At 35.1% G+C, this 21,377-nt stretch overlaps 1 protein-coding gene and 1 long non-coding RNA gene across 2 annotated transcripts; one reads left to right on the forward strand and one right to left on the reverse strand.

Moving 5' to 3' along the window:
* Positions 1-228: 228 nt before the first annotated feature.
* LOC100247660 (transcription initiation factor TFIID subunit 10) lies at positions 229-14,524 on the reverse strand. The gene is made up of 6 exons (XM_002266718.4): positions 14,245-14,524; positions 14,081-14,145; positions 10,885-10,947; positions 4,059-4,116; positions 3,941-3,991; positions 229-524 (listed from the first exon to the last, which is right to left on the reverse strand). Exons 1-6 carry the CDS (start codon positions 14,335-14,337, stop codon positions 444-446), a joined length of 411 nt encoding a protein of 136 aa, XP_002266754.1. The 5' UTR covers positions 14,338-14,524; the 3' UTR covers positions 229-443.
* A 2,559-nt stretch (positions 14,525-17,083) lies between these two features.
* LOC109123820 (uncharacterized) lies at positions 17,084-21,071 on the forward strand. Its single transcript, XR_002031688.2, has 2 exons — positions 17,084-19,754; positions 19,901-21,071. It is a non-coding gene; the product is annotated as an uncharacterized LOC109123820 (long non-coding RNA).
* Positions 21,072-21,377: the final 306 nt, after the last annotated feature.

The raw sequence follows: 21,377 nt of genomic DNA on the forward strand, positions 1-21,377 counted from the left end.
AAATTGGTCTAGGTAAGATTTGGAATGATACTCCCATCCACATTTCTCTCATATGCTCAATGCTCACAAAATTCACTGGCCAATATGAAGAGGAATGAGGTTACTAGCAAAATGTTACTTCTTTATTTACAGCTTCATTATTTGAAATATTAATTGAAGACCTTGCAGAGTGAATAACCATGCCCACTCTTAGTATGGAGTCTAAAGAATTAAAATAAAGAAGCAAAAGAAGAAAAGATTTCCACTTTTATTGGGTAGGAGGGACTTGATCACAAATAGATAAAAACCTACTAGATGGGATAATAGGTAGACAGCAGCTGCCTATAAGGTTTAAAGGAGATACAAAAAGAGTATGTTTGAAAACCAAGCAAAATGTGTACGGGGCTTGAATTTAAAAACATTGAAGAAATTGTTATACAGATCAACTTGATCCTCAGCTCAGCTCATTCATCTCTTGAAGCAGGATCCATCCCACTTGAAGGGCTATCTGCAAAGTACTCTTGATGTTTCACATTCACCCCATACTGCACATTCAACGATAATATTATAAATCAGTTAATCATCCTCAGAGAGAACCAGGTATACACTAGACAATTGCAAATGGCCTTGCATTAGACAAGAAAAACGGTTGCAGCATATGTTTTCATTTTTCATTTGACAATTTTTTTCTCTAATTATTCACCCCAAATTTATGTCAATATTAACACTATGCATAGCGACACCCTGTCTGTCCCCCCAAAATGCAAGAACAGGAGTCAGAAAGGCATAGCCTACAATCTGCTTGAAATTTTAATGGCCACTTTTTTAAACATCATTTATTTTCTCTGAAGAGCCAGTGTAAAAGACAACAAGAACACAAGAATTAAAAGAAAGAAAAAATGCTGCAAAGCACTGCACAATCCAGATACAACACAATGGTGTTAGAAATAGCCTTCCCAAGTGCTGAGAAGTAATGACACATCTTTAGGTAAAGATCATGCATCCTCATTACATGGGACAGTGACAACGGATGTCTCCTCAAGAGGCAAATCAGTCATCACCACATCAAAAGCCTCTTCAAGATCCTCCAGAACAGAATATTTTCTGTTATGCTAGCATCTCTCAAGTCCATCAGATACTGACTTTGAGAGACTGAAACAACATTCCTCCTTGATTACTTAATTTACATCCTAGAGTCCCTGATTGATCCAGATATCTAAAGGAACATCCATCAAAATTCAACCTAAGCCAACTACTGAGTGAAGGGATAAGAAGAGAGAGGGGTGAAGGCTTTCAAGCATGAAGAACCAATAAACAACTTTTGTAGGGAATAGGCTACAAGATCACATAGAAAACCAATGAAGGCACACATGCAAATTCCTTTGTTGTGAAGGCCCAAAGGAGCAAACAAGATATACCATCCCACAAGATCTCCAAAGAGGACCTCTCCTCATGGATGGTTACATCTGGCCCAAACCAACTCATCCAGAACATAGATTTGCCCCGCCAAACACAAAAGGAAGTGAAGTCGGAACTCCCAGGCAAAGATTTGTTTTAGACACCTAGCATGGGGACACGTTTTTCAAACTTTTGGCAGGTGTACACATAGGGAATTTTTGTCTTTTAGCAAGGATTTTTTTTTATGTTTTCATTATCAAATCTATCAGGATTTATTTTTTAGTATTATCATGTTTTAATCTAGCCAGGTTGAATGAATTTATTTCAAAGTTTTAATCAATGTGCAATGGATTACCTACATAAACACCACCTCAGTGAATAATAAAAGATTTGAAGATTCATTATCCTCATTGTTTGCTGCCTATTTTTCTTCCTCATTTCTACTTCTTTTCCCCTATTTTCTTCTCTCTGTTCTTTAAACTCTACTCTGTTTTTTATAGTACTACCTATCTTGCATCAATTGGGCATCAAAGCATTTTTTGATAGCTAAATTTTTGTCGCCATTGGAACTTGAACCTGGAACCTCCCACAAACCTCCCCATCCTTCACCACTTGAGCCAATCAAGCATCAAAGAATTTCAGTCCAAACCAAATTCAAATGCCAATTTTTGTTTCAAATATCTTTTCAAGTATTCACCAAGCTCCATTTTTTTTTTCTTTTTCACTAATTAATCGAACTTTCAAACCCATTGCACCACTTACCAATATTTATCTTCTGGTTCAAATTAGTTTTAAGTAGGAGAAGCCTAATTGCAGAAGAAGTTAAGAAGAAGACTGGACTCATCTTAGACATATTTAACAACACATAGCAGGCTTCAAATTTGCCTTTGGATCAGGTACAGAGACCTTTCATTAATCTCTCTATTTGGTATTCTGTATCTTCTAGAAATTTAAGAAATCATAGTTTCCAAAAACTTATGACATACCCAATACAATACAATGATAAGATATATATTTTTTTTTTATGGAAATCACAATCTGTATCTTATTTTAGGTGTATCTTACTATACATATACAATACACAATACCTAATACAACGATCCACACACCTTCAATTATTTTTGATAAATTTTAAGAAAAATCAAATTCAAAATTTTTTTGTTAAAAGAATCATTATATTAATTATTTAAAATGTACAAAAGGTTAGAAATTGATAATAAAAGGAAGAACAAGGTAAGATAATTCTATATGAAAAGTTAAATTCTTGTTGTCAACTAATATTAGAGAATTTTCATTTAAATGGTTTAAATGGTTGACGTTGAAAAGGATGACGGTTATGGTTGGTGACTAAGAACTTTTACACAATATATTACATTTTCTTTTCTCTTTAAGTTTTCTGTTAGAAAGGACTAATGACGAACATGAAAAGTTAGAATGTAGGAGATTACCCATAAAGATAAATAAATCAACACATATAAGGACCTATACCTAGAAAGAATTTGGAATTAAAAATCAACTCTAAAAATTTTAAAATTTTATTTTTGCGCATTTTGTGAACCTAGACATTAAATTCTTATTTTGTCAAATTGAAATCTTCAAAACTCTAGTATCCAATGTTTTTATATGGTATAGTATAGTTTAAACCTTTTAGTAGGCAACGGGGATTTATCTTTTAGTTAAATATATTTTGTTTCACTATCAAATTTATCAGGATTTATGTTAGTATTATCACGTTTTAAGTTTACCAAGTAGTAAAGATTCATGTTAAAACTTCAGTTGATTTGTTTCATCCACATGTTCTCTAAACTGTCCATATAAAAGCCACCTCGGTGAAAGATAAATGAGATTTGAAGAGTCATTAAACCTACTTTTCCTTCTACATTCTAATTTTCTCCTTATTTTTCCTTTGTTCTGTAACCCAATTCTAAGTCTTCAGTTTTCTCTTCCCCTTTTCTTCCTATCTTAAATCAATTAGTAATTAAATACAAACCAAAATCAAAGTTAGGACTAATTAAATCTTTATAAAAGTACTAACCAAGATATGGAGAAGGAATTAGAAATGTCAACTGTTAGGTCTCTATGTTAAGGTATAAAAATTGCATTCAACTGCCCCCTCAGATTCATATGGCTCCTAACTCCACTTAAAGAAGGTCAGATAAACTATACCTAATACCTTTTAAAGGAAAAAAGGTCCAGTGGCTCCTCTTTAACATTTCCAAATGTCTACATAATATACTCCCCTCTAATTAGCTTTCTTTTCAGTCTCTACAACCTGATCAAGATTTTTCTTTCTGTTCTTCTTTATGTTTCCCTGATAGGCAACATTTTTTGTTTGCCCCTAACCTCCCACATCTGTACTCCAACCAAACAAAATTCATGAGTCATATTGAAATGAAATATGGGACCTCTTGAATCAAAGCAGCCAATGTCCCATAAAAATCTCTACCAAGATATAATAAAATAAAATTAAAAAATAAAACAGAAAAGATAATGATAGCATACAGAATTTTGCCTCTCCAAGCCAAGAATGATTTATTAAGACTTAGCCACTTAGGGTGCTTACCTCACGCAGAGCCTTGGAGAGGTCCTCCATTGTCAAGATTAGGCGCTTATCCTGATACCTCAACAAAATTAGAACATCCAAGAAGGAAATGGAAAAAACAAGCATTTAACTCGCGCACCTTTTGCTGTTTATCCCTTTTGTCCTTGACTACTGCTGACTGCCTTGCTTTGCATTGCCTACATTAGAATACACAAACAGTATAACATCTTCCAGCACCATTTATCTTAAATGGAGCTTAATAGAACTGCCCAGCATAAACAGAGTACTCTAAGATGATAGCCTACAAGAATTCAACCTGCCAATATTAAATCAAGGTCCTTTGAATCTTATTAATGAAGTAATGTCCTAAACAAACAAAGACATTAAAAGCTCATCCTACTTGCAATCTGTACCTTTTGTCCTATGGCAATAGCCTCCAACCACTGGTTTGACTAACTCAAAAGTGGTCTGGGTTTGCATTATGGATCCAGAAAGTAGGGCCAGAATGGGATTTTACCTTTTTCCTTTTATCCCCCTGATAAGGGGGGTGAACTAAAAAGCAACAAAGAGTGCAAATCCTAATACAGAATTGATTTGTTCATGTTGTACCTGCAGCCCATTGATGCCACATTTTCCTTGGCCCAAATTGCAGTTATAGGTCTTTGGCATAAAAGCATAAATTCTAACTGGCATCCATGCAGAAACCTCCAACTCATAGAAAAACTTTGATCTTAATATTTAATAGAATTATGAAAAAGGGAACAAATAAGTAATATGACTCAAACCCATACCTTTGAGTTTGTTCCTTCAGTTTCTTAGGAGGCTGATTTATATGTGTGTGTACAGAAGATACACTTAGAGGATGTTGCAATAGCCATTATGCCATATCCAAATTATGGGGTAGAAAATTAGAAATAGGTAAAATTTCTGTCCTATGAGGTTATTAAGCAACCTAAGAGATGGTAGGTTTCTCATCTTCTGAATGTTGATGAAAACATTTTGTGTGGGCAGGAGGAATCTTCATTGTGTTATTTTTTCAAGGTGGTCCAAAGTACAAAGGTTAATTTGGAGAAAAGTAATATCTCCGTAAGGATGGGGGAATAACCTTTGGAGAAAGGTAAGTTCTCGGTAAGGATGGGGGAGGATGTGGAGGAATTGACTTCATAACTTAATTGTAAGGTGGGTTCTTTGGCTTTTGCCAAAAAGTGTGTATTCCTTTAGGTGCTTCTTACAAAGTAAAATCAGTGTGGGATCCCATTATTGAGAGTTGAAACATCAGTTGCTAAGCTGGAAGAGATAGTATTCATCAAAAGGGAGCAAAGTTAGTCTGGTTAAAAGCACACAACCAAGTGTGCTTGCATGTTGTTGTAGAAAGGCAAAATTTGTCCGTTTACTAATCGTCATGTGTCAATGGAAGGCCAATCCTAAATTGGCACATGTCAGTGGTCAAGTTAAAATTAATTTTGATGATTAAATAAGTTAGATGTCATTTGGATGCACTTTTTATTTTCTATTTTCAAAAACAAAAAATGATTTTTTTTTTTTTAAATTTTATAACCGAGGAACCTTTCATGGCCAAGCCCTTAGGACTCTCCATGGTTTTATAGAGGAATTACTATCCTTTTTTGTTTTTGAAAAACAAAAAAGGATAGTAATTCCTATATAAAAAGCAAAACCTTAAAAAGATAGCATCTTTTAAAAAGTGTTTAATTTACTACCTCAAATTTTAAAAGTAATTTTTAAGAATATAATGTAAGTTCATATTTTTTATATGAGAGTTACTATATTTTATACAGAAGTTACTACCTTTTTTTTAAAAAAAAAAAAGATAGGAAGTATATCCAAAAGAGTACTTAATTATCATTTTTAATTAAAAAATGAGTCATACACAAAATAAGAACGATCTCCAAGTCAAATGTAAAATGTAAAATTAATTAATTAATTATTTTTTATAATTAAATAAATAAGCTAATTATCATTTTTTTTAATTCAAATAGAAACGACCAGCCACTCAAATAAATAAGTAGAGTTTAATATTCCAAAAAATTAAGAGATAATTACCAAAAAGGGTTTGTTTACCCCTATAAATAGGAGGGTCTCCTTAGCTTTCACAAAAAACACATCGACAAAGATGAGGAGACCTCTACACTTGAGAAAAGTGGGAGAAAGCTTACCTAAGGATTCAAGGAGTTCTTCAAAACAATCAAGCTCAAAGACTGAAAATCAAGTTTGAAGATTCGAGATTAAGCTCGAAGGCTCAAAGATTTGAAAATCTAATTCAAAAATTCAAGATCAAGTCCAAAGATTTCAAGATCAAGTTTCAAAACTCCAAGATCAAGTTTGAACATTCAAAGATCAAATTCAAATATTTGAATATCAAGTTTGAAGGTTCAAATATCAAAATTCAAAATTTGAAGATCAAAGTTCAAGATATCTTCAATCCAAGATCAACTATTCATTATTCAAGCCAAGATCCAAGCATAAACCTAAGTCAAATCAAGGCCTAAGACCAACCCCAAGCAAAGCTAAAATCCAAGCATAGGCCTAAACCAAGCCAAAATCCAAGACATACTCCAAGCCAAGCCAAGATCCAAGCACAAGTCTAAGCTAAGCCAAAATCCAAGGACAAGCATAAGCCAAACCAAGATTCAAGTACAAACCTAAGTCAAGCCAATATCCAAGCATAAGCCTAAGTCAAGCCAAGATCCAAGTCAAGTCCAAGCCTAAACATAAAGTCAAGTCAAAACCGAGGTCCAAGCACAAGCCTGATCTAAGACAAAGTCCAAACACAGGTTTGAGCCAAAACAAAAGTCTAGAGTCAAAACAAGGTCAAGGCCTAAATCAAGACCCTTTTCAAAAGAAACAAAGGATAGTATAGGGACTACATTCAAAATCCTAGAAATTCATAAATAAAAATTTTGCTTTGCCAAAATTTTCCTTTTTAGATATAATATTTGTACACGTCATGGGAATTCATGCCAGAAATTTATATGTACAAATTTCCTTAAAAAAAGAAAATTTTGGCAAAACAAATGTTTTCCTCATGAATTTGTAGGATTATGAGTACGTTCCCTACACTATCCTCTATTCTTCTAAGAAGGAACCTGACTTGGACTTTAACCTTGGCTGAGGCCTTAATGTGTCTTAAGTTTGGACTTAGACCTAGTCTTAGCTTAGGCTTGTGCATGGACTTTAGCTTAGCTTTGGACCAATGTTTAAACTTTAGTTAGGCTTGAGCCTAGACTTGAACCCTAGTTTGGCTTGGGACTAGGCTTATACCTTGCCTTGGCTTGGGCCTAAGCTTTATACCTTGACTTGGCTTAGGCTTGTACTTAGACCTTGGCTTGGCTTAGGCTTGGTCTTGAATATTGATTTAGCTTGGGGTTGTGCTTGGACTTGTGCTTAATTTAGACTTGTGTTTGTACCTTAGCTTAGCCTAGCCTTGGCTTGGACCTTAGGTTGGTTTGAGCATATACTTGCCTTTAGCTTGGCTTAGGCCTATGCCTGAATCTTGATTTGAATAATGCTAGTTAAGGACAAGACGCTTAATCTCAGATGGAAGATACCTTGAATTTTAATCTTCAAATATTGAAACTTAACCTTTAAACCTTCAAATTTAATCTCTGAATCTTTAAGTTTGATCTTTGAATCTTTGAATCTTTGAATTTGATCTTCAAAACTTCGAACTTAATCTTCAAATCTTCGAATCGTTAAGCTTAGCCTTTGAAGGCTTTAAAGAACTCCTTGAATCATTGAGGTGAGTTTTCTCCAACTCTTCTCAAGGGTGGAAGTCTCCTCTTCTATATCGATGTGTTTTTTTCTAAAGCTAAGGAGGCCTCCCTATTTATAGTGGTTAGGAGAGCTTCTCCTGAATTATCTTTAAAGTTTTTTTGTTGGAATATTAAAATATATTTATCTTACATTTGACTAGGAGATCATTCCTATTTTGTGTGTAACTCATTTTTAAATTAAAATTGATAATTAACTTATTTATTTAATTATTAAAATTAATTTTAATTCGACTGCTTAGGACATGTGTCAATTTATGAGTAGCCTTCCATTGACATGTGGTAATTAATAAATGGACAAATTTTGCCTCCCTATAGTTGCATCCCAACTTTCATCATTCTAGGTTTAATTAGGAAAAGAATTAAAATGAGAGAGAATGAAGGCCCATGAGGTGGAATAAAGGATGAGCATGGTGTACTTAATAAGCTGGAAACCACTCATGGAGGTCTAAGTAGTAAAAGTCTTAAGGCAACAAATAGGACACTTATGGGTGAATACTTTGAGATTAGCAGTTGGAAGATGTGTATGAAACACTCACATATCCTTCTAAATTATATATGTATCTAGAGGATAAATTTGCATAACCAGAAAAAGGGATAGTTGTGGGAGATGATTGACGTGTGCAAAATTACAGGAAAGGAGATAAGGTTGGTGCTCTAAGGCGGTAAGAGGCTTCTTTTGGGGGGTTATGAAAAGAGATAAAAAGGGAGGGTAAAGTTCCTATTCATTGCACTTTCAAGTTGAGAAAAAGAATACTTCTTTTAGCATGATGGTTGACATGAGGAGGGATCTCTTAAGGAGATATTTTCAAACTTTGTGCTAGTAATATGGATGACATACTTACCAGCCAGGGTAGCCCAATTGGTCAGGGTGAACACTGCGAAGTGTGGTCCCAGTAATTGGCACATGGTCCTGAATTCGAATCCTACCACTGATGATACCCTAAATTTACCCAATGTTGGTTGTTGCGGGGTGGTTAGCACCCCGAGGTTTGGGTCTTCATGGAGAGTCCTAAGGGCTTGGCCATGGAAGGTTCCTCAGTTATCAAAAAAAAAAAAATATGGATGACATACTAGTTGGTGTTAGGGCTCCCACAACATATTAAGCATTCAAATCCAAGATTTGTTGAGGAATTTGTCAAAATTGGGAGCTAGGTGATGTCACAACTTTGTTGAATCACATTCATGAGATGAATATATGTGTGGATGAGGATGATGTCTTGCAATGAATGCTAACTTTGGATAAGAAAATCTTGGTTGAATATTATCATAAGATGGTGGAGAGAAGGGAAGATTTTCCAGCCTAAAGCCTCATTTAGGATAGTTTTTATTTTGCTTTAGCCAACAAGTGAAAGCCAAAGTTCAAGTCATAATGTCAAATGGAACAATCTTGGTATTTATGAAAGTTGTATTAAACATTAAACAGCTTCTCATATAAGTTCTTTTTAAAGTCAAAAGCTGTTATATTTAAAATCACCTGCACACAAATAGAAGATGTAATTAGACTTTAAAAAGAGCTTTTAGCTTCCAAAAGGTGATCCAAAAAGGGCCACCTAGACACATAATGGAGGCAGTTTGGTGGGGGTGGCAGTTGGGGCTAAAATTTTAACCATCAACCAATTAGAAGACATAACTCAAAATAAGGGTTGCATGTGTAAGAAAGCATGGACCATATGCTGCTCTACTACCTAGTGATTGATAACTTATGGTTTATGTTCTTTCTAATTGATGTTGCAGGAATGCTCCAACCTCTCTCTATATTCAGAATTCTTAGGGACATCCAAAAAACATTGTAACAATTTATGGGAGAAGAATAGCAATTTGCATGGGAGCGTCAATGTATGTTGCTAGGGTGCCAAGGTGGTTCATTTCTTGGTTCACAAAGGGTCATGTGACCATTGGAATCCTGAATAGCTTCAAATTTTTTTGTTTCATCTTACTTTCCTTTTTCCTATAAGAAGGCCTTCCATATTCTACATGTGCACCACAGTTGCAACCCTTACAACCATTTGTTTCAAACCTAAAACATACATTGTGAGTTACATAACTGTTGATATTCTATTTTGCAAAATCCACCTGGACAATTCATGGTGTACTGAGTGCCTAATATACGTCACATGAGCTCCATCATGATAGGACCAATTACAAGATGCCACATGTCTTGGTACATACTACACATGCTCAAGACAACTCTCCACTAACATGACATGTAGTGCATCTCACCCTTGATCTCCAAGGCATTGACACATCCATGTTCTTCCTACATAGCTCCTATGTCATAGAGCTACATCATCTGGACATAGAGTCCTATCTCCAAACATATTCCTGGGTTACCCATGGAACATGAATGCCCACTTATGGCAGATGCTTAGGGAGTCTATCCTACTCTACCTCTCAGTGAAGGTGATACTAAGTGCAACTGAGAGGGTTAATGATTTCGCTCCTCTCAGGAGGAAGATGTTTCCTCTGTAATACTTCTGGTAATAATCTCCTATATCCCCCTTGAATGTTTCACCCTTGACATGACACCTAGATGTTAATACATCTGCCCAAGTCAAGAGCAAAGCAAGGGGTATTTGAAACGGATTTAATGCATATAATAGTGGAATTGGCCTTCCCACTGTCAAGAATTCTAAGACTGATTTGAGGGTCATGGTTTAGTGATTAGAGTTAGAGGTTAGCCAATGTGGGACTAACATGCATTGAACAAGTCCTAACCATAATTTGGAGGGAGAGGGGACCAATGTGTCTTTAGGACACATGTCATCTCCAAATGCTTTCACATCATTATTGATCCTTAATATGGAAGTTACAATTTTGGAGCAGTATAAAAAGGCTTCATTTCACGTCCAATAAAAGAAGTTACCATTTTCCTGGTCTCTTAAGTTCTCTTCTTGATTTCACTACCATTCTCTTCAATTTCCTCCCGCCTCTCACTCTGCTCCACCCATCCTCTCAAACTGTTGGCACCTCACCATCCCATTTAGTTGGCCTCCTATAGATAAGAACCCTACATAAAGAATGACTATGCATCCATCACCATTCCCTCACACATAACCCCCAATCCTCTTTTAGAAAACATTAATACTTCTAGGCATCCATGCACACAGCTCCAGATCATAGAAAAGCCTTGAATTTTTCATTATATACAAGCATAACTAGAATTTAGAAACATACTGAAGTGCATCACTAGCAACCTCTGTGACAAACTTCTGAGTGGCAACAGCTACTAGTCTAATTCTGCAAAACAAAGGAGAAAGTCAATCCAATGCACCATGATACATATCCAGGATGTCTAATTCTGATTTTAAAGAAATCATCATCCTCCAAAGCAGGTTATAACTCATTAATTTCCTTTTCTTATTGAATAAATATCTTTCCGTTTACATTACACAAAAAAAAAAAAAAAAAGAAGGAATCCAAATTGCACTCTGTTTTTAATTCAAAGAATATGGTAGCACCTAAGGTTTTCCGTTGAAAGGAAAGTGATAACACAACCAACAAAGGCACAACCAAAACTTTTGATCATTAATTTATCAAAGATTTCGAATAAGAGTTTAAAAGATAAAAATTTTTATTGGTTACAGAAATTTGAGCAGCCTATGACTTAATCCATAAACTTCTAGGAAAGTTTCAAGTGTATGAAGACAGGATTCATATGAACCAAAAGAGAGGGACATTAGGAAAAGAAAAGGAAAGAAATAGCAAGTCCTGACTGAGCAAATTAATTTTACATGCATATGTCTAGAATTTTTCCCAAGGTAAATCACATTAAGTGGAAAAGTAGGTGACAGCACAGCTCCCTGCTTCCTGGATCTCATGAACATTTTTATGTCCATATGGTTTATGCCACATGTACAGCATCAAGTAAAAGTGATTATGTATGCAAGTGTTGGCTACAGCATTATCTGAACTCTCTCAATAACCATTACAACTTCCAGGGTAACAGAGATATCACTAAAACTTGTATCAAGTAAAATAAGACCAATCTCATTTTCTGTTTCCTGGAAAAACGGTCCACAAATGTGAATTCATGGAAGTAAATTCAAAATAAAGGAGCATTACATAAAAGTATTATGTTCATTATGTTGAATTGTGATGTGAAATTTCCAAACATAAAAGTTTACAAGAGCGATAAATATAGGGTATACGTATAGGTTCTTAGATGGTGATTTAAAAATCCAAGCATCTTTGCATTTTATAGGTTGTAAAAGAACGCCTTAAAATGGGTGGATTAGCAACTGCTTTGACCAAGTTTTCAAGTTGGTTGAGCATCTGGAGATTATATAGACATTCATATAAGGAGTATACAAGGAGTATAAGAAACCATCCCAGCATATACCTGTCTTGAAAATCTCTTTTCCCTCCCCAAAAAGATAGCTCTTTCTTTAAACAAATTCTTTACATGAAAAAATTGATTAGTACCCCATTGTTCTTTTTGTGCTCTAACAAGTTTGGTATTAGAAGTGGCCTAATAATATAGGATGCACATCAAAACCTTATAGCTATGGCTGTCTTCCAAAGGAATGTGCTGACATAACCATTGAGATACAGTCAAAGGTTTAGAAAGAGAGTAAAAGAGACCAACATTGAGATAGGATCTTTTATGGATTGGTTTAAGTGTTTTAATGGAGAATTGCTTGAAGAGCAAAATCATAGAAGCAGCAACTGAGAAAGAGGATGAAAGAAAGAGGAAAAGAAAGAAACTACTTAGGCAGCAACCCAGGATGTCAAAGACAATATTCTTATATAAATAAAGACTAGTCCATTTTAAATTCTCTGTTCGTTTAGTACAATGGAACTTATTTCTAGACTTCAAAAAACTTCCCAAACAAGTAAAGGACTTTAAAAACAAAGCTAATCAATATGCTAATCAATATACTAATCAAATAGGATTCAAACTTCTTAAAAATAAAATGCTTCATAAACACTTAAGCAGATAGTTTATAATGCATGAAAAGACTCTCAGCAAACCTCAAATTAGAAACTTGGTAAAAAAAAGCAAAAACTTCGTTGATCCATTGTTATCGTAATGTGAGGAGTAAAATGTAGATATGATGAAGAATACCTGCTATACAATTACAGTACTTGCCAGAATAACTACTTGCTAAACACTTACTAATTAAACTATTTATATCTACGTAGGATATAGAATTTCCAGGACAGAATAACCTAAATAAACGATTTTCCCACCTTCTTGACATGCTCCTACCTCTTTAAGCTTTCCCTCAATAATCAGAAAATTCTCTCCATGGCAACAAGTTCTAAAAGGTCACCCTTCAACTATTCTCAAAATCTATTTATTTTTTTACCAGGAAAAATAATTACACTCCACATATTTCCTCCACTTCTTATTAGACTTTAGACCCAAACCTTCTTATTCCAAAACATCTTTCCAAAAATCTAGCTTCACCCATACCGGCATACCCTTACTCTAGGATCGTGAATGAAAGAGAAAAAGTGGTCTAGAGCCCAACAAAGTTTGAGTTGTATTGCCATAACAATTCAATACCATCTTAAGTTTCCATACAGAAACTCAAAAATTCTTTTGTTTGTACCTTGTGGAGTTGGGCTAGGGTGTATATTGGAGAGGAGTCCTCTTCACTCTTAGGTTTTTTGGAGTGGCTAGCGGCCACTTAAGGGAGGGTAAGGGTGCTTGTTTTTTGTGCTCTCGATTTAGGCTGATTTGTATACTTCCTGTATGCTTGGTGGCCTTTGCCCTTTAATATATTTGTGTTTATCTATCAAAAAAAAAATACCATCTTAAGTTTCCATGTATGACTATCTTGCTTGCCAAGTTACATGGCCATGCTCAAGCTAATTTTACCAAACACTGATACTGACTTAAATTTATATCTTTCTTACATTCAACTATACAACTATATTCCAAAAACTCACACCCTTCCTCCATCAGGCTCAAAATCCAAAACAAAGCTTTAATAATTTCAATAGAAGACAAGTTCTCCAAAACAAAAAAAAAAAAAAAAAAAGCCGTCAACATGCACTAAACCCTAATACTAAACGAAATCATACTACTCACACAGTTTCCATGTACATATAGTCCCATGTCAAAACAATAGCCATCGAAAGGTAAAATATATACAAAATTCACTGGCATGTTGCTGAGAAAATGAGAGAAAATAAAAATCAGAGATCTTTCATCATCATTGATCGCAACACCATAAAAAACAACCTAATGCAAACATATGGCTTAGTCAGGTCATTTTTAAAAAGCATTTTCGGAAACCAAAACAGCCTAACTATAGAATCAAAAAAAAAAAAAATTCTCAGTTTTCTAGGAAACCAAACAGGGCTAAATAAATGAATACATAAAAAGAAGTTAAATAAAAATTAAAAAGGAAAAAGTACCTACAATCGAACATCGGGACACTGAAACCCACTTTTGGCTAAATAATGCTCCACCAGTTCGTCTGGAATCTGAAAGAACAAACACAGAAAATTATAAAAATTCAAAAAATAAAAAATAAAAATAAAAAGAAAAAAAAAGTTGGTTTTAGGCCAACAGAAAAATCATACAGTGGGAGTGTAGTCTACAAGGGAAGCGAGAAAATCAGAGAGCGCAGAATCATCGTCGTGCCTTGCATCGTTGCCTCCCTGGTTTTGATTCATCCTCCCTCTCTTTTTCCCTCACTTTCCAGGAATGCGTTCTCCTTCTACCTCTATATTATGAATATCTGCTTCAGTTTCTGGGCTTTGCTGTCCTCTTGTTTCCTTTCTTTTTTATTTTAATTTTTTTTCTTGAATTATTTTCTTCCTTACATTTAAACATCTACTAGAAAGCAAAAGCATAGGCGTTATTAATTTTATTTTAAAAATTAAATTTATAAATATAATAAATAATAAATAAAAATTATTATGTGTTAAAATTGAAATGTGTTTTGTGTCCTTTGCATATATTTTTATTTAAAATTAAAATAAACATATTTAAGATTAAAATTGAAATAGGATTTATGAAGGTGGGATAAAAAGAATAATAAAATCACGCTAATAATAATAACTTGAATATATTTTTATTTTATGGATTTTTTTTCATCTCATAAATTAAGTTAAATGTCAAAATATCTTTCCATATCATATTTGAAAAAGGATTATGATTTTAAATTTTGTATGTTTAAATGGGTTGAAAATATGAATATAATTTATATAGGTTATTTTTTGTAAATAATATTGTATAATTTTCTGTATTCATGTGTCATTATAATATTAAATTTTTTATAAAATAAGAAAAGTTATTAGGATTATCCCTTATCATGGAAAAATGATATAAGATGAGCTTGTATAAACTAGGAATGATAAGAGAGTTGGTTTGGGATTGGTCACCGTATCTTAACCCGATCTCATTTATTCAAAATAATTATCATTTTGGGACCGTCTCATGTGTATTAACTTTTTCTTTTTCGAAATTTTCAATGTTTTTAAATTATTTTAATTATTTATAAAATATATTTAACTTTTTTTATTTTTTAATATTTTTAAATTATTTTAATTTTTATTAATTATATTAAAATAAATATATTTTATAGATAATTAAATTATTATATTTTTATAACTTATTTTATTGAAAATTATTATTATTATTATTATCATTATCATCATCTACATATTAAAAATAGAACAAATTTAAATAATTTTATATATGATCGGGGTGGGATAAGGCAATACATGAACCTATTTTGGGTTTAAAAAAAAATTCTCAAACCCATCTCATGGGACGGATTCCGAAAAAAACTCATCTCATTGTCATCCATAATAAATATTATATAAAGTGGATGAAGATGTAAAAAAAATTAGAGACTACTGATATAGCATGGTTTATAGTGTAGATAATAAAGAATGAAGAAATATGAGATATTTAGAAGGTACGTGGGTTTGATCGAAATTAAAACCTGGTATACCTTTATGTGAATTATTTAATTTTTTTTGTTCTTAAACAAACATTATTTGAATTAAAATTTCTACTGACTTGATAAACTAGTATTAGAGTTTTGGGTTGGAGATTTCTAGGAGGAGTGAATATATATTTTTATAAAATAAAAACCGTTATTAGAAATATTTCTATAAATATTTTAAATTATGGAAAAATAGTTATAAGTAACATTGTTTGCATTAAAACTTTCGTATCTACAACAATATTAAAATATCTTTATCTTCATTTCTTTAGATTAAGTTTAAAAAATATGGAAAATGTATTTCTAAATTATTTTATTTTATTTTAAATTTTTTTCTTGCAAAACCAAATTTCAATTTTATATATATATATATTTCTTAGAACCCAATTTTTATGAATGATAGTGTTTGTCATGGAAATTTATGAGGATATGAAAAATGTGGTTGTAAATTTTCTTTGACTTTCTATTAGAGGGAGAAGCATTGTTATTTCTTTATCACCTAAAATAATTAATAATTACAATATCACTCTCATCTCACATGGGAAAATAAAAACCAAAATGGAAAATTTGCCCCCTTTAAAAAATATAAATTTAATTTAAAAAATAATAGCAGCAAAAAAAAAATTACCATTAATTACTAATAAAATATTAAGATTGAACTAAAATTAAACAATAAATAAAATCTCATTTAGTATTGGCCCTTATTTTTTCTTATTTATTTATTTTTTTCCCTTTTATACTTATTTTTTTTATGATTTTGTCTTCTCGGGCTTAACTAAATCATAAAAAATAATACTTTTTAAACTACTATTGTTTTAGTGATGATTCATTACATGAAATATAACTTTTTAAGTGAAAAACTTTATTTTCAACTATCTCATATTCCAAAAAAAAAAAGTGTATTGATTTGATATCTATGGAAATATTAATCTCCACTTTTAAAACTATGTAGAAAATTTTGGGTCTTTGGAACGAGACTAAGGTATAAATAAATAAAATTAGCTTATAACACAATATGACCTAAAGGCCCACACCACTTCCATGTGAAAAATATCAAAATCTATAATAGAAATGATTGAATTCTTTAAAAAATTTTAAGGCTATGTGTAGACCCCCATTCTGGGCTTGCTTTTATGCAGCCATTTTTTATAGGTGTTGCCATCTAGGGTGGCCACGTGTCAATCTCTGGTTGGCTGTTAGAGCACCAGAGTGGTGTTTTTGATGGCCAGTGGGTGTGCGACACGTGTCCAAAGAATCTGCAAAAAGCTGCAGACGGTTAGAGGGGTGGGGTGGCCAGCTGCTTGATCTCTTTCCTGGCCGTTGGAGATATTTTGAGGGGGAGATACCTAGGCTGTGAGGGGATATGCAGAGAGGAGGTACGTTTCTATTGAGGAGCAGCAGGCCAGCGGCAGGAGGAGTGGTCTAGGCTGCCGTTGGGGATTTTTTCAGAGAGGGAGATATTTTTTTTGACCAGAGGGGGATTTTCTGGACCTTTTGATGCTGGTCTGAGGGATTTTGTGGAGGGCAAGAAAAGTTGAGGGAGCTTCAGAGGGAGAAAACCAGTCGGAGGAGAGCATAGGAGAGGTGAGAGAGCTTGGAAAGGTACCGGGGCTGGTTACTCAGGGATATTTGAGAGTGCTTTTAGCAGGAGGTTAGCAGAGAGAGAGAGGAAAAGAGAGGGAGGCTTTCGTGGTGATTTTTCAAGGGTGACCTTTCTAAGAGGGGAGAATTCTTTGGGGATTTTTCGGAGAGATTGTGGAGAGAGGTATTTTCTGGAGGAGATATTTTTGAGGAGCTTTTGGGCTGGATAGGCAAGTGAAGCTGATGAGGGGATTCTTTCAGAAAAGGTTTTGAGTTGGGCGTCTCCCAGAAAGGTGATAAAAATAGAGTTTGAAGTCAGGCGAGCTTTCATTGGTGAGGAGGCTTTCCAGGTATGGACTCTGCTCATCATCTTCTCCATCTTGTTTTGGATATCAATGAGCTTCCATCTTGGTGTTTGAATATGTTTGCTATGGATTTCACTTGACTCAGCTTTGAATTCTAACCTGTTTTTGTGTCCTTTGTTTTGAGATCTCTTATGAGATGTTGGCATTCCCACATTTGTTTTTGTCTTAAAACTCATTTGAAAAATCGTTTTGACCCCCTCCTACATCTGAGCTCATTGATTGATATGTGAAATGAAGCTTGTATGGATTCATTTGGTCCCCATTGTTTGTGTTTTTCTTTGGTCATCTTCCCCTGTTCCTGGTGCTCATCCATGACATGCACCTGATTCATCGTCTCCACGTTAAGAAGATATATGAGAGCTGTCAGTGGGTCATTCTGGGTCTATTCTACCTCAGTGTGCTCTTATTGGTTGAGAATCTCCAGTTTTTGGTTCGTTTAATGGCATCTGAATGGCCGACAGTATTAATTGCATCATTGTGGTATGGGATGGCAATGGAAAACTAAAAGCAGAGGATGGTGTTTTCTTACGTTATTTGAACTGTGTAAAGGAGCTTTTCCGGGGAAAAATAATCGTTATGAAATTTGTCATTCAGAGCCATGTGGGGATTGCAACTTAATGCCAAGCGGGATTAGGCCACATGCCATGCTAGGGATTGTGTACCATGCTTGGTGCTTGTCAATCAAAAATGTCGTTGTGGGTCAATATCAAAATACCATGAAGCCACAACGGAGGAGAAAATTACCTGTGAGAAGCTTTGTGAGTGGAAGGAGAACTATGGAAGACACTGTTGTAGTGAATGGTGTTGTGCTCTCTCTGATTTTCTGGCAATGTTCTCTCTGGCGATTGGGATCCGCATTTATGTGCAATGACATACAGAAAGAAACTAAAGTGTGAGCAGTCCTCTTGGGAAACTTTTTTGTCTTAGTGGCCATTTCCTGGAAACAGTCTTTACTGATTTAACCTGTGAACGTGGGAGGATTTTAATGGCTCCTTCATTTCCTTATGACATCCCCACTCCAAAATCCACCCAAAGCCTTCTGCCAGTCCACTCATTGCCCATTTCATACCCATTTCTATTACTACCACTCTCTCTCTACACCACCATGCACTATGTCATCACTCTCACTCACTCAATATGCCCCTTGCTGCAGCCGTTTTATCATTGAATCCACTTTCCTTCACCACTTTCCATTACCCTTTGTATCATTCTCTCATCACCCGCTTGCCTTCGATCTTGTCACGTACGTGGAGTCTCATGCATGCACGACTGTCTATCATACACTATCTCATCTTCCATGCTTCTATCTCAACCCCATGCCATCCTACCCATAACCTCATGCATGACTGAACCCATTCATACCCCATCACCCTCTGTTCGTTTCCTACATCCTGCGTAACCTCCAAAATCCACCCAAAGCCTTCATCCCTATTCCCATGCAAATACTTCACTAACCACTACCCTACTCTCTAATGCCCATCTGACTCATTCTTTTCATCACCACCCCACCTTCATTATTTCATACCCATACATACCATCAATTCATCCAATACCCACCATATCCACCATGTTCGTCTTTCCACATCATACACCTTCCATACCCATTCTCCCTAACTTTTATACTAACATATGCCCATCACCTACATATCCATCTCCATGCTCGCTCCTATCTCTACACTGCCACCCGTACCCATTAAGTCCACTTCTTGCAATATGGCATGCACCTAGTCCCCCACTCACTTCTTAGTACTTTTCATTTCCCATTCTTCCCTAGACACATGCATGACCGTCCTTAGGTGTTTCACTTCCCGCACCTCATCCCTTCAAACTCTCTGCCAGTGAACCCATTTGTTCGGAAGAAGTGGGCGTGCTTATGACCTGTGGAGACTGGAACTGAAGCAAAAAGTGCTTTGTTGCATGACAAGGAGAATGGGAAATTCGATCAAGAACCTGGAGTTACCGAGTCCACAAAATTCGGTTCTCATGGAGATGAGCCTGTCAAAAGGAAGGGTCCAGTTCTAGAAGCATTTGGTAATGCAAAGACTGTCAAAAACAATAATTCAAGTCGGTTTGGTAAGTTTGTGGAGATTCAATTTGATCAAAGGGGAAGGATTTCAGGAGCATCTATCAGGACTTATTTGCTGGAAACAAAGCTATTTTTGCTTGAAGGATGAGAATTTCATTGGCTAGGGTACTCTTTGTGCAACCAAATATTCCATTGCTTGATGAACCCACCAACCATCTTGACATGAGGGCTACTCTCTGGTTAGAAGAGTACTTGTGTAGGTGGAAGAAAATTCTTCTTGTCGTCTCACATGATCGGGATTTTCTTAACAGGAAGCAGATGTTGCCATATCTTGTTGCACACGCACCCAACTGCAATAGTGCAGTCCATAATAATGCAAGTGGTAGGCCATCAGCTAAGGATAGTGCCCAGGTTGATTTGTCTTCACTGTCAGTTAACTTCTCCCTGAATTCAAGGTGACAATCCCAGCTAACACCATACAAGCTGAAGTGCGCTAAAGTCAACTTGCTCAGAGGAGACTCTTACACAGGAATATGTTCAGCACGGATACAGGGTGATTGATGTGGAACTAAGGGATGCTTATTTCAGTTATCCAACAAAGACAGAATAACTACTTACATGTAATGAGGAGATGAGGTGACTTAGTATCCTGCAACTGTTCATTCTAGTGATAGAAAGACAGCTTGTTCTTCATTGAGGTCAATATTGACGTCTTGTTGACTCCGAAGGAAATGTGGTGATAGGTAGCACGATGAAGCATGGTGTAAAAGAATAAGACTCCCACGTGGTACAGGTAGCTTTAATGTTGAAGTTCGAACTCCCGTAGACGGCTGAAGGCTGTTTCAATGCATAGTTTCCAATTGAGGCCATTGCAAATGCTGTAGTTACAGCTATACCCAATCCAGAGGGTGTAAGTGGTGCTGCAAGCAATTCAATTCAAGAATCCACTCACAGAAAATTTGTTAAGGCACCCCTCATGTACTTTCAGAATCCTCATCCTCATACAGTGTTATTCTACACACTATCACTGTTTTCTGAAACCTTATAGCAGTTACCATTTGGTTCAGTGATAAGTGCAAATCCCTCCTAAGCGTGATATGAGAGGTCACGAGCAGTACCTCGGTACCATATTCAGCAGTCCATCTGACCAAAATTGTAGTAAAAGCTCTTCAATGCCTCCAGAAACCCATGGAAATCTTGCTACATATCACCAGTAGCTCATCATTCAAACTGTCTGCATAGATCCATTGAACTCCCCAGAGATTTGGGATGCTAAGTGAGCCGAAGATCAAGTCTACATGGCTGAGATGTTGATGCAAAGGAAGGATGGTCGCCACAGTTTTCCAGCAACATTTGCAGCAGATCGAGTTATTCATGTGTTCATGTTTGAGAAAGGGTGTTAGGGACATACAGGAAATTACGAGAGATCCTCTTCATAGGCAGAGATGGAATAATATGCAGTCAGTGCTCCAGGTGCCCCAAGTTTATGCTTCTAGTCTGCATGGCTTTCTTAGTCACTCCTATGCCACGTGTCACCTCCCATTCCATCACTCTTTTGGCTTAGAAAATAATTTTCTGATTCCTTTCTTGCAAATAAATTTTTAAACATCGGTTTTCAAATAATTTCAATATTTTCCATATTTCATCCTTAGGTTTTCTTTAGGTTCCAACATTTTGTTTTTAATAAAATTTGCTGCCATCTTTCTTCGGCGTGCAACTTTCATAACTTCTCTGATTTTAAAATGTTTTAAAATAAGTGTGAATTTATTTTTCGTAATTCTTGGTGAT

This window comes from Vitis vinifera, chromosome 14, assembly GCF_030704535.1.
Source record: "Vitis vinifera cultivar Pinot Noir 40024 chromosome 14, ASM3070453v1".
Taxonomy (NCBI): Eukaryota; Viridiplantae; Streptophyta; class Magnoliopsida; order Vitales; family Vitaceae; genus Vitis; species Vitis vinifera.

Excerpts from the sequence above, each read along its gene's own strand:
- LOC100247660 (XM_002266718.4), bottom strand. The coding sequence starts at position 14,337 with ATGAATCAAAACCAGGGAGGCAACGATGCAAGGCACGACGATGATTCT. Across the intron at positions 14,146-14,244 it reads TTGTAGACTACACTCCCACT|ATTCCAGACGAACTGGTGGA; the intron begins GTATGATTTTTC and ends TTGTTCTTTCAG. Across the intron at positions 3,992-4,058 it reads AAAGGGATAAACAGCAAAAG|GATAAGCGCCTAATCTTGAC; the intron begins GTGCGCGAGTTA and ends TTGAGGTATCAG.